The sequence below is a fragment of the Oratosquilla oratoria genome, chromosome 15, assembly GCF_046742065.1.
Source record: "Oratosquilla oratoria isolate Oo_2021 chromosome 15, ASM4674206v1, whole genome shotgun sequence".
Lineage (NCBI taxonomy): Eukaryota > Metazoa > Arthropoda > Malacostraca > Stomatopoda > Squillidae > Oratosquilla > Oratosquilla oratoria.
The window spans coordinates 68,332,518-68,349,115 of record NC_134791.1 but is presented as its reverse complement, the minus strand read 5'-3'; the positions used below and the strand labels follow the sequence as shown (position 1 = coordinate 68,349,115).

General features: G+C 41.6%; 1 protein-coding gene across 1 annotated transcript in view; it reads left to right on the top strand.

Annotated features, from left to right (window-relative positions):
• The window catches only part of Arp3 (Actin-related protein 3), a 197,927-nt gene extending 182,767 nt beyond the window's left edge, over positions 1-15,160 (top strand). The window contains exon 9 of the mRNA XM_076199005.1: positions 12,351-15,160. Within this exon, the coding sequence (XP_076055120.1) occupies positions 12,351-12,446 (96 nt within the window). The 3' untranslated portion in view covers positions 12,447-15,160. The remainder of the gene's footprint in view (positions 1-12,350) is intronic.
• Positions 15,161-16,598: the final 1,438 nt, after the last annotated feature.

Sequence of the window (16,598 nt, the reverse complement as noted above, 5' to 3'; positions counted from 1 at the left end):
GGAATTTAGAAGGTTGTGGTATGAAGACTATCTTCTGAGTTTAAGGGATCATGCAAAAAATCTTTACCAGAAAGAATGGTCTGACAAGATAAAGAAAGGAGATGTAGTTTTGATTAAACATCCAAATAAACCCAGACCCTTTTGGTTAATGGGAATAATATTAGAGATAATTATTGGGCATGACAATAATGTTAGGATGGTTAAAGTGAAACAAAATAATTGAGAAATTGCCTTCCATACAATAAAGAATTTGTATCCCATGGAATTAAATATCACTCTTGGAAGTCAAAACCCATCACAACCTTCAGAGGTATACTGGAAACGACTCAAATCAAACAAATCCTTAAGCTCCGTCTGCAAATAATAGAGATCTCAAACCAAAAAGAAAGGCTGCATTAAAGCAGCATGAACTTATGAAAAATAAACTTGATTATTTATAAATTATAAATTGGGTATTAGGTGTTGGGTAAAATGCTACACCCTGGTTCAGGGTGATGCATGTGTTTAGGTGGTGGTTTAAATAATGCACCCTTAATCTAAGGGTGAGAATAAAATGTTTTATTAAAGATTGATATTGATATGAGGCATTAAATCTTATTGATTCATTATATTTGTATTTATATTGATTTGGACACAATTAAGATTGCATTGCATTTGTTACAAATGCAATCTCTTGTCTGGAGTATATTAGAAATTACATAAAAGGTGACGTCATATTGAACTCATTTATTGAACTCTGGAGGTTTAATTTCATTAAAGTAATAAATTATGTATATTTAAATTATTGGATAAAATCTGAATGATTAATAATTTTAATGATCAGTTGCTACTGATAATTTGTAGTCTATTGAAAATTTAAATATTTGAAATAAATTCCGAAAATTCTGGTCAGTGAAAAGGTAAATAATGATCGAGTTAAATATAGATATTGCATACTGCTAGCTGCTGGCTTCATTCAAATCTCTGATTCTGTGAAATTAAGACGCTGAGAATTTGTGTCAACTAATATTACTGTAAATCAATTTCGGAGGAACATTTACTCCCAACCGTAAAGAGAGACCTCTCTTTAAAACAAAAGATTACTTCACAATTTAAAATAACAGTTGGAAAGACTCAATAAGGCGAAAGAGAGTAAGTACATACTCGGCCGAGTTAAAACCAGTCTCTCGAAAAGTCTTCACCTTATCAATAAATTACATCTAAATATCTAGAAGAAGGTAAGATTGAACTTTCTCATTTTGAATTAGTCTAACTAAAGTAAGAAATTGTTTGGATAAGGAAAACAGATCCTTTTCCAATAAAGGCAGTGAGAGGAAGGTGGGCAGAGTATTTTAGGTAGTTGCTAAATGTGAAGGAGGATAGGGAGGGAAAGGTAGTTGCAGTGGGAAGCGCTAAGAAAATGAGAGTGATGAGTGAGGAAAATGGAGGAGAAATAGGGAAGGATGAAGTGAAAGCAGCTGTTAAGATGATGAGAGCAGGTAAGGCATCTGGTCTGGATGGATGCCATGCAGAATGTCTGAAGAAAGGAGGTACAGTGATGGTGGACTAGCTGGTAAGGTTGTTTAATGTTTGTTTGAGAGAGGGTAGAGTTGTGGAGGACTGGAGGAGTGCCTGTATAGTTCCGCTTTACAAGAGAAAGGGGGACAAGTGTGAGTGTAGTAGTTTCAGAGGGATCAGCTTGTTGAGAGGATTAGGAGAGGAACAGAGGGAGTAATTGGTGAGGAACAGTGCGGGTTTAGGACAGGTAGGGGTTGTGTAGATCAGGTCTTTGTGGTAAGACAGATATGTGAGAAAGCTATAGGAAAAGGTAAGGATGTTTTTTGTGCTTTTATGGATCTGGAAAAGGCTTATGACAGGGTAGATAGGAAGGCTCTGTGGGAGGTACTGCAGATATATGAGATAGGAGGAAAGCTGTTAAGAGCAGTCAAGAGTTTTTACGAGAGTAGTAGAGCTTGTGTTAGAATTAGAAATGGAGAGAGTGAATGGTTTGAGGTAAAGGTGGGACTTCGTCAGGAATGTGTTATGTCACCCTGGCTGTTCAATCTTTACATGGATGGGGTGGTGCGAGAGGTGAAGGCAAGGTAGTGGGTCATGGGTTGGAGATGATTAAAGAAAATGGAGAAAAGTGGGAGGTGAGCCAGCTGTTGTTTGCTGACGACACTGCGCTTGTAGCAGGATCAGAGGAGGGATTGAGGAAGTTAGTGTCAGAGTTTGAGAAGGTGTGTGAAAGAAGAAAGCTGAAGATAAATGTGGGTAAAAGTAAGGTGATGAGATGTACAAGGGGAGAGAGTGACAGCAGGCTGGAAGTGAGCATTAACCTCTTCACTCCGGGGCACATCGCACGTCTGGCAGGATTAGCTGCCCAACGTGCGATGTTGCGTCATAATCGTATTATAAAAAATAAAGTCAGTGCTCAATCGTTCGTTCTCTTTCACCCGTGTATTTTGATAACCATAGAAAATTGATGAAGCCAGTTTAGAGAGAATGGAAATTACGTAGGTACGACTACAATAAATATAATCAAGATGGCGACGTCGGCATCATCGAGTACTGACTTGCTCATGCCGCCAATGTAGGCGTCACCGTATGGAAGTGGTTAAGGGTGAAAGACTGGAGGAAGTGGATAGTTTTAGATATTTGGGTGTAAATGTGGCAGGAAAAGGAGGAGTTGGGGTGGAGGTAGAATATAGATTGAGAGAAGCGAGTAAATGCCTTGGTGGATTGAAAAGTGTAATGAGAAATAGACATCTGGGAATGGATGCTAAGAGGAGGTTATATGAAGGAGTGATTGTACCAACAGCATTGTATGGGGCAGAAACATGGAACATGAGAGAGGAAGAGAGGAGTTTGAATGTGTTTGAGATGAAATGTCTGAGAAGTATGATAGGGGTTACTAGGCTAGATAGTGAGAAATGAGGAGGTGAGGAGGAGAACAGGGGTGGAAAGGGAACTGGGAGATAGGGTTGATGAAAGGGTATTAGGATGGTATGGACACATGGAAAGAATGAGTGAAGAAAGATTAGTAAAAGAAGTATGGAAGGCAGAGGTGGAAGGAGTGAATATGAGGGGGCGTCCTAGGATGAGATGGATGGATGGGGTGAAAGGGGCATTACAAAAGAGAGGAATGTCTGTTGAGGAAGGACGGGAGAGGACAGAAGATAGGGGTGAATGGAGAGGGGTTGTGTATAGATGATGCTATGATGCATGAGGGGGAGTGGGTGGGGGGTGGGGAGGTATGTGTGAGAAGAAAATTGACGCAGCCCGAAGGGATTTCTCCCCATCTTCTCCTTTTCTGCATGAGGGGATGGAGAGGGGGGGTCACTGAATTTATGAAGCTGCCTTGCTGTGGATGCGCTGTGTCTTGTGACACTGCTTTTGACCCAGGGCAGTGGACAGGATACAGGGATTACCCATCATCCAGGAGGTACCAAGATAAGAGGGAGGGAGGAGGGTGGAGGGGAGTGAAATATATAGGAAATGGAATGGGTGGGAATTGGTTTCTATGCCTTTTTCTTTGTGGCTACCCCCCATGTAGGGGGAGGGAGCCTTTGGTATATGTATGTATGTATTTATTTTTTTGGTTTAATGTTAGGATACTATATATTACAAAGGAGGATCCCAAAATATCAGAAATAGGAAGGCAGATCAACAGATGTCTTAAAGATGTGGAAATCCAAATTATCGACAGTATTGGTCATGTTGGTACATTCCTTAATTGTTTTTACACCTGGCAGCTACACAATAGACTAATTTATCAAAGTTTCTCACAGATATTCAATAGATGCAGTGTTTACAATGGTACATGAATAGCCCAAATAGCAATGTATGACATGTCAGGTGTCTCACTTTTGAAGATTCTAGAACTTGTTTTTGAAGTACAGATGATTTTTTCACTTTTATTTATTTATTATTATTATTATTATTATTGTTATTATTATTATTATTATTATGAATATTATTATTATAAGTTCAGTAACAAAAATATTTTGTGGGAATGGTTGGCAATGCTTGGAGTTTGAAAAAAGTATAAACCTCTTGCACTCTGACCTTAAAGGATGTGAAGAAATACAGTTTTCCATGTAGGTGCATGAATACTTGGAACAGCTTAGAAGGTGACAGAGCCCAAACTTGAACAATACATTATTCAAATCTACATACATACATACATATACCAAAGGCTTTTTCCCCCTACATGGGGGGAAGCCAAAAAGAAAAAGGCATAGAAACCACTCCCACCCATTCAATTTCCTATATATTCCACTCCCCTCCACCCTCCTCCCTCCCTCTTATCTTGGCACCTTCTGGATGACAGGTCATCCCTGCATCCTGTCCACTGCCCTGGGTCAGGAGCAGTGTTGCAAGACACAGCACATCCACAGCAAGGCAGCTTCATAAATTTGGCGACCCCCCCTCTCCATCCCCTCATGCAGAAAAGAAGACGGGAAGAAATCCCTTCGGGCTGCGTCAATTTTTTTTCTCATACATCCTCATCAACCATCCCCCACCCACTCCCCCTCATGCACCACAGCATCATCTATACACAACCCCTCTCCATTCACCCCTATCTTCTGTCCTCTCCCATCCTTCCTCCACAGACATTCCTCTCTTTTGTAAAGCCCCTTTCACCCCATCCATCCATCTCATCCTAGGACGCCCCCTCATATTCACTCCTTCCACACTTCTATTACTAATCTTTCTTCACTCATTCTTTCCATGTGTTCAAACCATCCTAATACCTTTCATCAACCCTATCTCCTAGTTCCCTTTCCACCCCTGTTCTCCTCCTCACCTCCTCATTTCTCACTCTATCTAGCCTAGTAACCCCTATCATACTTCTCAGACATTTCATCTCAAACACATTCAAACTCCTTATCTCTTCCTCTCTCATGTTCCATGTTTCTGCCCCGTACAATGCTGTTGGTACAATCACTCCTTCATATAACCTCCTATTAGCATCCATTCCCAGATGTCTATTTCTCATTACACTTCTCTCAATCCACATTCTACCTCCACCCCACTCCTCCCTTTCCTGCCACATTCGCACCCAAATATCTAAAACTATCCACTTCCTCCGGTCTTTCACCCTTAATGCTCACCTCCAGCCTGCTGTCACTCTCTCCCCTTGTACATCTCATCACCTTACTTTTACCCACATTTATCTTCAGCTTCCTTCTTTCACACACCTTCCCAAACTCTGTCACTAACTTCCTCAATCCCTCCTCTGATCCTGCTACAAGCGCAGTGTCGTCAGCAAACAACAACTGGCTCACCCCCCCACTTTTCTCCATTTTCTTTAAACGTCTCCAACCCATGACCCACTACCCTTGCATTCACCTCTCGCACCACCCCATCCATGTAAAGATTGAACAGCCAGGGTGACATAACACATCCCTGACGAAGTCCCACCTTTACCTCAAACCATTCACTCTCTCCATTTCTAATCTTAACACAAGCTCTACTATTCTCGTAAAAACTATTGACTGCTCTTAACAGCTTTCCTCCTATCCCATATATCTGCAGTACCTCCCACAGTGCCGTCCTGTCTACTCTGTCATAAGCCTTTTCCAGATCCATAAAAGCTCAAAAACATCCTTACCTTTTCCTATAGCTTTCTCACATATCTGTCTTACCACAAAGATCTGATCTACACAACCCCTACCTGTCCTAAACCCACACTGTTCCTCACCAATTACTCCCTCTGTTCCTCTCCTAATCCTCTCAATCAAGACCCTCCCATAAGCCTTCCCAACTACACTCAACAAGCTGATCCCTCTGAAACTACTACATTCACACTTGTCCCCCTTTCCCTTGTAAAGCGGAACTACGAGTATACAGGCACTCCTCCAGTCCTCCGGCACTCTACCCTCTCTCAAACAAACATTAAACAACCTCACCAGCCAGTCCACCATCACTGTACCTCCTTTCTTCAGACATTCTGCATGGCATCCATCCAGACCAGGTGCCTTACCTGCTCTCATCTTAACAGCTGCTTTCACTTCATCCTTCCCTATTTCTCCTCCATTTTCCTCACTCATCACTCATTTTCAATGCATTTCCCACTGCAACTGCCTTTCCCTCCCTAACCTCTTTCACATTTAGCAACTCCCTAAAATACTCTGCCCACCTTCCATAATTCAAATCTAAATATGATAATTGGAAAATAGGAGAGAGGACCCAATGAGTGTTGCTCATTTCCTATATACTACAATTAGGTAAATACAAAAAATTACACACACACACCCCCCAAATTGGCAATGTAAAGCCCCCCTTACATATGTACTGGTAGACTGCCCAACTTGTACAGCACCCTGTAATAACTACCTAACCTATTATCTCAATATTGACCCTACACCAGATCCTGGGCAATAGGACACCAATGCATCATCTGTCCACAACTTCCCACAGAATACTAAGCTATTAACCAAACTACCCTTAACTTACTAAATCAACATAGGAAATACAGTGGAACCTTTGCTCTGGTCATGAATGCATCTCATCACCACAATTTTTTTTTTTTTTCTTTATCTCAAATGATGACACAAGCTGGCAATAATATGGGTTATCAAGCCAGGAGTATTGGTGGCATCTGTTGTGGTATGGCCACAAAATTTCATCAAATGATCTCACCCTGACAAAGCAGCAGCAAGTTGCAGCATAAACATTTTTATTGGCAGTGCCATGTCTCACATTAGAATTTTTTTTAAACCTAGACAAAAACTAATCACATTTGACAATTTGTTAGTGCAATAGAGGCCCACTGAGTCTCAAATTGAGTGGTGCTAAGGGACAGAAAAGAGTAACAGAAGGAACTCCATACAATTACCTGATATTTTATGGAAGGGACCTACCCTTCCAAACAATAAAATTTCTTACCATCCCCTTCATCACCATCTTTCAGGTATGCCAGGAACCCTCCTCCATTGGCTTTGTATGTGAACTTTTGGTATTGTAAAAATTTAATAGGCAGTCATCTGAGGTTCAGGAATGGCTTAATCCATTTCACATTGATTTCAGTGGGAGAGAAAATGTTACAGTTTATGAACATTTTGGGTCAAACTGTTTTCAGGGATGAATTGAATGCATGAACCAAGGTTCCAGTGTATAGAATACACATAACAGCGGCACAAGATTGTCCTTAACCACTTCAGTACAATGATGCCTCCATAGGTGTCATGAGGTGTGAGTGGGTACACAAGGATGCTTGCATTTTGGCGTTTTGATTATATATATATACATACATACATACATATACCAAAGCTTTTTTCCCCTTACAAGGGAGGTAGCCAAAAGGGAAAGGCATAAAATCATTTCCACCCATTCCATCTCTGAATACACTCCACCCTCCCTCTTATCTGAGCACCTCCTGGATGATGGGTCATCCCTGCACCTTGTCCACTGCCCTGGGTCAGAAGCAGTGTTGCAAGACACAGCACATCCACAGCAAGGCCGCTTCATTAAATTGGTGACCCTCCCTCTCCATCCCCCCATGCATAAAAGGAGAGGACGGGCAGAAATCCCTTCGGGCTGCGTCAAAATTTGCTCACACATACTACCTCACCGCCCATTCCACCTCATGCAATCACAACATCATCCATATACAACCATTCTCCATTCACCCCTATCTTCTGTCCTCTCCCGTCCTTCCTCAACAGACATTCCCCTCTTCCCCAAAGCCCCCTTCACCCCATCCATCCACCTCATCCTAGGACGTCCCCTCATGTTCACTCCCTCCACATCTGCCTTTCATACCTCTTTTACTAGTCTTTCTTCACTCATTCTTTCCATGTGTCCAAACCATCCTAATACTCTTTCATCAACCCTATCTCCCAGTTCCTTTTCCACCCCTGTTCTCCTCCTCACCTCCTCATTTCTCACTCTATCTAGCCTAGTAACCCCCACCATACTTCTCAGACACCTCATCTCAAACACATTCAAACTCCTCTCTTCTTCTCTTATGTTCCATGTTTCTGCCCCATACAGTGTTATTGGCACAATCACTCCTTCATACAGTCTCCTCTTAGCATCCATTCCCAAATGTCTATTCCTCATTACACTCTTTAATCCACCAAGGCATTTACTCGCTTCTCTCAATCTACATTCTACCTCCACCTTTTCCTGCCACATTTGCACCCAAGTATCTAAAACTATCCACTTTCTCCAGTCACTCTCCCTTAATGCTCACTTCCAGTCTGCTGCCACTTTCACTCCTTGTACATCTCATCACCTTACTTTTACCCACATTTATCTTTAGCTTTCTTCTATCACACACTCTCCCAAACTCTGCCACCAACTTCCTCAATCCCTCCTCCAATCCTGCCACAAGCGCAGTGTCGTCCGCAAACAACAGCTGGCTCACCTCCCACTTTTCTCCATTTTCTTTAACCATCTCCAATCCCTGACCCACTACCCTTGCATTTACCTCTTGCACCACCCCATCCATGTATAAGTTGAACAGCCAGGGCGACATAACGCATCCTTGACGAAGTCCCACCTTTACCTCGAACCACTCACTCTCTCCATTTCCAATCCTGACACAAGCTCTACTACTCTCATAAAAACTCTTGACAGCTCCCAGAAGCTTTCCTCCTATCCCATATATCTGCATAACCTCCCACAGTGCCTTTCTGTCTACCCTATCATAAGCCTTTTCCAGATCCATAAAGGCCCAAAAAACATCCTTCCCCTTTCCTATAGCTTTCTCACATATCTGTCTTACCACAAAGATCTGATCTACACAACCTCTACCTGCCCTAAATCCACACTGTTCCTCACCAATTACTCCTTTTCCTCTCCTAATCCTCTCAATCAAGATCCTCCCATAAGCCTTCCCAACTACACTTAACAAGCTAATCCCTCTGAAACTACTACATTCACTCTTGTCCCCTTTTCCCTTGTAAAGTGGAACTATACAGGCACTCCTCCAGTCCTCTGGCACTCTACCCTCTCTTCAGCAAACATTAAATAACCTCACGAACCAGTCCACCATCACTGTACCTCCTTTTTTTTTAGACATTCTGCATGGCATCCATCCAGACCAGGTGCCTTACCTGCTCTCATCATCTTTACAACTGCCTTCACTTCACTTCAAAAATACATAAATAATAAAAAAAAAATTCAAAGAGCAACAGCAAAGATGACACCAACACTTTGCAATTTGACATATGAACAAAGATTGGATAAACTAAATTTGCCAACCCTGGAACAAAGAAGAGAAAGAGGCGATTTGATAAGGATAGGAGCACAACTGCAGCACATAACAACAATAGCATAGATGATTTATGGTTTTTACTGAGATCTTTTTCACTTTCCACTTTGGTTAAGTCATTTCATGTAATTTATATCCAAACTTGGTAATATATTTACCTGTGCATAAATTTACACCTAGGGGATTTTATTTGCCAAAAGCTATTCTTCAAGTTTATCTAAATCTTCTCGAATATCCAGTTGATTTATATGATCATTTGCCATTCCACACAGCCTAGTATTACAGGTATATTTGAATACATACATACATACATATACCAAGGCTTTTTCCCCCTTCCAAGGGAGGTAGCCAAAAAGGGAAAGGCATAAAAACACTCCCACCCATTTCATCCCTAAATACACTCCACACCCCTTCCACCCTTCCTCTCATCTGAGCACCTCCTGGATGACGGGTCATCCCTGCACCCTGCCCACCGCCCTGGGTCAGAAGCAGTGTCGCAAGACACAGTACATCCACAGCGAGGCCGCTTCATTTAATCGGCGACCCCCCCTCTCCGTCCCCCTTTGCATATAAGGCGAGGACGGGGAGAAATCCCTTCGGGCTGCGTCAAAATTTACTCACACATACTACCCCACCCCCCACTTCCCCGCCCATTCCTCCTCATGCAGTCACAACATCATCCATATACAACCATTCTCCACTCACCTCTGTCTTCCGTCCTCTCCCTTCCTTCCTCAACAGACATTCCCCTCTTCCCCAAAGCCCCCTTCACCCCATCCATCCACCTCATCCTAGGACGTCCCCTCATGTTCACTCCCTCCACATCTGCCTTCCATACCTCTTTTACTAGTCTTTCTTCACTCATTCTTTCCATGTGTCCAAACCATCCTAATATTCTTTCATCAACCCTATCTCTCAAATCCTTTTTCACCCCTGTTCTCCTCCTCACCTCCTCATTTCTCACTCTATCTAGCCTAGTAACCCCCACCATACTTCTCAGACACCTCATCTCAAACACATTCAAACTCCTTCTCTCTTCTTCTCTTATGTTCCACGTTTCTGCCCCATACAGTGCTGTTGGCACAATCACTCCTTCATACAGTCTCCTCTTCGCATCCATTCCCAAATGTCTATTCCTCATTACACTCTTTAAACCACCAAGGCATTTACTCGCTTCTCTCAATCTACATTCTACCTCCACCTTCACTCCACCTTTTCCTGCTACACTTGCACCCAAGTATCTAAAACTATCCACTTCCTCCAGTCGCTCTCCCTTAATGTTCACTTCCAGTCTACTGCCACTTTCACCCCTTGTACATCTCATCACCTTACTTTTACCCACATTTATCTTTAGCTTTCTTCTATCACATACTCTCCCAAACTCTGCCACCAGCTTCCTCAATCCCTCCTCTGACCCTGCCACAAGCGCAGTGTCGTCCGCAAACAACAGCTGGCTCACCTCCCACTTTTCTCCATTTTCTTTAACCATCTCCAATCCCTGACTCACTACCCTAGCATTCACCTCTCGCACCACCCCATCCATGTATAAGTTGAACAGCCAGGGCGACATAACGCATCCTTGACGAAGTCCCACCTTTACTTCAAACCACTCACTCTCTCCATTTCTAATCCTAACACATGCTCTACTACTCTCATAAAAACTCTTGACAGCTCCCAAAAGCTTTCCTCCTATCCCATAAATCTGCATAACCTCCCACAGTGCCTTTCTCTCTACCCTATCATAAGCCTTTTCCAGATCCATGAAAGCCCAAAAAACATCCTTCCCCTTTCCTATAGCTTTCTCACATATCTGTCTTACCACAAAGATCTGATCTACACAACCTCTACCCGTCCTAAATCCACACTGTTCCTCACCAATTACTCCCTCTGTTCCTCTCCTAATCCTCTCAATTAAGATCCTCCCATAAGCCTTCCCTACTACATTCACACTTGTCCCCTATACAGGCACTACTCCAGTCCTCCGGTACTCTACCCTCTCTCCAGCAAACATTAAATAACCTCACCAACCAGTCCACCATCACTACACCTCCCTTTTTCAGACATTCTGCATGACATCCATCCAGACCAGGTGCCTTACCTGCTTTCATCATCTTTACAGCTGCCTTCACCTCATCCTTCCTTATTTCTCCTCCATTCTCCTCACTCATCACTCTCATTTTCTTCGCATTTCCCACTGCAGCTATCTTTCCTTCCCTATCCTCCTTCACATTCAGCAACTCCCTAAAATATTCTGCCCATCTTCCCCTCACTGCCATCTCTTCCATTATCAACTCTCCATCTGTACCTTTTACCTTTTCTTCCCTACTTAATTCGCCTCCTCTTCCTCTCTTAATTTCTTTCCAAAACATCTTTTTATTACTTTCAAAATTTTCTGTCATACTCCTACCCCATTTCACATCTGCTCTCCTCTTTGCCTCCTTTACCTTTTGCTTTACTTCTCTTTTCTTTTCTTTGTACGTCTCATATGACTCCCCTGTCCTCTTTTGTAACCAATCTGTGAATGCTCGCTTCTTCTCTTCTACAGCCTTCTTTGTTTCCTCATCCCACCATTCACTACCCTTTCTTCTATTTCCCCCTGTCCTTCTTGTTCCACACACCATCCTTGCACACTTTAAGACTCCCTCCTTGAACCATCCCCATTCCTCCTCCACACCCATCTCTGCTCTATCCTTTACATTGGATTAAAGTCCACAGTTTTATTGATATCTTTACCTGACTGTGAACAGAATTTACTCAAGCATGGGATCTTGGGAAACTACTTGTAACATCTTTCCAGTGTGAAGTTTTACCATTAAGAACAACTACCATCTTATGATTGTTCAACCAGTTGTTAATATAGCTTAACAAGTTGCCTTGTGTTCCATGTGAAGTGAATTTATTTGGTCATGTGTGTGTGAGAGACAGCATGAATTTCATGTCCAGCTACTGTAAGGTTGTGAGTTTCCATCCTGTGAAACTCTGACAACAGTTTTTATTATATAGTGAAATGTAACTTGAAAGTGTGATTTTACTTCTAATTCCTAAGATATTGCATGACACAAAATATGAACCTGCAGAAATGAAATAAAGTATGTTTTTAACACATGAAAAATAGAAGTTAATAAGTATTGTTTCTATTTTACAGCCTGACTTCTACCAAGTGTGCCATACTAAAGCAGAATATGAAGAGAAAGGACCAAGCATCTGTCGTCATAATCCAGTATTTGGTGCCATGGCATAAACAAGTGTTTAATAGTTAATTAGGAAGAATGTTGAAATTGAAACCAGTGAATTACAGCTGATATTTTTGATGGTGATGAGTGAGGAGGGTGGAAGAGAGGTGAGGGGGGATGAGGTGGGAGCATTTATTCGAGTGATGAGAGTGGGTTGGGTGGGTGTCATGTGGGGTGCCTGAAGGAGGGAGGTATGGTGGTGTTGGGCTGGCTGATGAAGTTGTTTGGTGTGGTTCCACTTTGTTGAGGAGGGAGATGGGTGTGAGTGTGGTGATTTTGGAGGGATCAGTTTGTTGAGTGTGGTTGGGAGGGTTTTGATAGAGGGGATTGGGAGGGGAACAAGGGAAGTGGTTGGTGTGGAACAATGTGGGTTTGGGATGGGTGGGGGTTGTATGGATCAGATTATTGTGGTGGGGCAGATTTGGGAGGGGGCTAAGGATGTTTTTTTGGGCCTTTATAGATTTGGAAGAGGATTGTGACATGTTGGACAGGGGGAGGGGGGCTTGGGTGTGCTGTGGGAGGTGTTGCAGATGTGTGGGATAGGAGGGAGGCTGTTGAGTTTTTTGTTTTTTTTTGTGAGTGGTGGAGCCTGTGTTAAAATTGGAGTGGAGAAAGTGAGTGGTTTGAGGTGGGGGTGGGGCTTTGCTAGAGATGTGTTGTGTTATCTTGACTGTTCAGTTGTACACAAATGGGGTGGTGTGAGAGGTGGATGGAAGGGTGATGGGCGGATTGGAGATGGTTGAAGAGAATGGAGTGGGATGGGAGATGAGCCAATTGTTGTTTGCTGACGGTGCTGTGCTTGTGGCAGGATCGGGGAAGGGATTGGGGAAGTTGGTGACGGAGTTTGGGAGAGTGTGTGAGAGTGATGGGTGTGGGCAGGGGCAGGGTAATGAGGTGTGCAGGTGGGCAGTGTGGCAGCAGATTGGAAGCGAGTAATAGGGGAGAGACCGGAGGAAGAGGATAGCTTTGGATACATGGGTGTGAGTGTGGTGGGAATGGGGGGCTGGGGGTGGAGTGTGGATTGCGAGAGGCAGGTGGGTACCTTGGGGGATTGAAAAGTGTGGTGGGAGGTAAACATTTGGGAATGGATGTTGGGAGATTGTGTGAAGGTGTGATTTTGCCAACACCATGTGGGGTGGAAGCATGGAGCTTAGGGAGGGGAAGAGAGGAAGATGAAGTGCCTGAGAGGTGTGGTGGGAATTGCTAGGCTGGATGGAGTGGGAGTAGGGGGAGGGAGTTGGGGAATGGGGTTGATGAGAGAGTGTTGGGATGGTTTGGATGCGTGGAAAGAATGGATGAGGAAAGATTAGTAAAGGAGGTGGAGGGAATGAACATGAGTGGGTAACCAAAGGTGAGAAGGATGGGTGGGGTAAAGGATCATTGTAAGGGAGGGCAGTGTCTGTTGGGGAAGGGAGGGAGAGGACAGAAGATGGGGGTCAGTGGAGAATGGTTGTGTGTGTATGGTGCTGTGATGCATGGAGGGGAGTGGGTGGGGTATGAGGGGTGAGGGAGTGTGCAAGAATGATATTTTGACACAGCCCAAAGGGATTTCTCCCCGTCTTCTCTTTTTCTACATGAGGGGATAGAGAGAGGGGGTCACTGATTGGATGAAATGGCCTTGCTGTGTCTTGCTACATTGCTTCTGACCCAGGGCAGTGGACAAGAAGCTGGGATGACCCATCATCCAGGAGGAGCTAAGATAAAAGGGAGGGAGATGGGTAAATGAGTATGTGTGTGGGGATGGAATGGATTTTATGCCTTTGTTTTTGGCTACCTCCTTTATAAGGGGAAAAAAGCCATTGGTGTGTGTGTGTATCTTTGTGTATGATGTAAGAATTAACTTTAAGTGTCAGACATGTTTATTATTAGTATTTTATTTTATTATATACCCTAATATAGAGTGGCAAGGGAAATGTTCTGAAGTAGTATGTTGTATATTTGAATATGAAAATGGTTAAATTAATTGCACATTTATATATATGTTAATAAAAGATTGAAACATTTGGCATGAAATGTTTATTCTTTGTGTTATATCTGGAGGATTAAAGTTTTGGCACACCTAATGCAAGGCCACTGGGAAAAAATAGAATTACCTTGTAATAATAATAATAACAATGATGATGATGATGGAAGTTACCAGTAATAAGATCGACAAACAAGTTACAAATTTGTTTATATGGGTATATTTGTAACTGAATTGGATAATGTGGCAAGTCATATATGTGAGCGACATGTTACAGTCATTCCTGAGAAAAAACTGTTGCTTGTATGTTTACATCATGCACTCTGAGGAAGATCAAGATGCCCCACAACACTGTCATTTTGATTTGGCACCTGCTCTCTCATTGTGATTACCAGATAATATTTCTGTTTTTTTCAAAGGTCTGATGTAATTTTTTGGGTTACTAATATAGTGTCCCATGATTGTGAATATCATGATTTATTTGTTATACATTTGAATAGTAAGGATAGCCATATTAAAGTGGGTTTGAGTGAAAACAGTAGCCAAATAAACAAAAATGGCTCCTTAAGGTGTTAGGGAAAAAAAAAAAAAAAAAAAATCAGGGGCCATGTGTGACTCGTACAGGCAAAAAAAAACTCAAAATAAATTATAAAACATTACAAAAAGCATATATTTGTTAAGATAATGATGAAGTGATATACCACATGGAAAATAGTGTCTGAGAAATCAGTGAAACTTCCATGTTATTAAAAAATTAAAGTGATTTATACATTTTAAAGTATTGTCAATTATTACGAACATTTACAAGTGTGGTAGTGTAATTTTTTAGTTCATAGGGTTATTGATTAATTTTTAGGAGTTTAGTCTAAATTCGGTATGGCAAACTGATCAGTATGGGTCTCACACCACCCCTTTTTTTTTTTTTTTCATTGCTTAAAATAAATGTCAAGTTCAATGAAATTGCATTTTAGATGCAATATGAGGTGTGAATTAAATTGTGCATGTCACATCACACCATTATGGGTTGCCCCTATATAAGGGGCAGCCCATGCAAAAAAAAATATATATCCTGAAAAATACATACTTGCCCTAACTCTGGAACCTTGAGGTGGATGTCATACTTGGCTAAGTAGTTGAAGTTGATTTTGCACCCATTGTGCTTTCACCTCAAAAACTGAATTTTAAGAAATATTTTTCCACTAATAGTATGACTTGCCCTGACATCACCCAAACCATTATGGGTACATACTTAAGTCCTATTATTACAAGTGTTTGTTCTCGGTGGGTTGACATCATTTGTGCACATTCCTGCTTAAGCTTCACAGATGACAGGATTGAGTGATCAGCTAAAAGATTTTGTAGAGGCTCATAATTGTTCCAGTTTGCTGGAGCATAGGGATTAGTGAAAAAAAGGTTCTCCAGCATCACAAATATGACACAAATTTGTTTTCTAAGTCTTTCTGATACAGGTTTATATTCATTATTTGTATTCCTCCCTTGATTATCCTATACATGATGAAATGCTTATGTTCTAAATATTCAATGCATAAGAAATTGAAAAGCTATACTGTAATATAATACTTTAGTGTTCTTAGATTTTTTTTTTTTTTTTTTTTTTTTTTTTTTTTTTTGTATCGGTGAAAGTTGAATTAAATGAACCTTTACTGAATTTCCAAAACTGAAAGGCTACTGTTTTTTATTATCACCAAACAAAAATATTTTACTGGGAACATTGTGAATTGGGATATAATTGCCAGATTAAGAGTATTCTTATTCTGAACAATGTCTTTTGCTGCTGCTGCCAAGATTTGATACATTTTCTTTTTTCAAATCTGTACCTATACTATAGTTCCCTTGTTCATTACTTATAGATTAATTGTAGGATCATTTGTGTTGCAATTTGATTTAATATATAAAGTTTTGAATGACCCGAAAAGGGGAAAAGGCCCTTTGATGTGTGAGAAAATAAATTACCCACTTTGTGTATTAATTTACCTAGTTGTATTATACAGGAAAAGAGCTATGCTCACAGTGACCCATCTTTGTATATTTCAGCATCATGCTTGTATAGTTTTTGCACACAATCATCCAATTTGTTCAAATATCCACCACACTGTGTGGGAAATTATTCTTTTTCAGATCTCTTCTATAACTATCCTTTTCGAGTTTTTCATATCTTGTTTTTCTCTTATCCCAT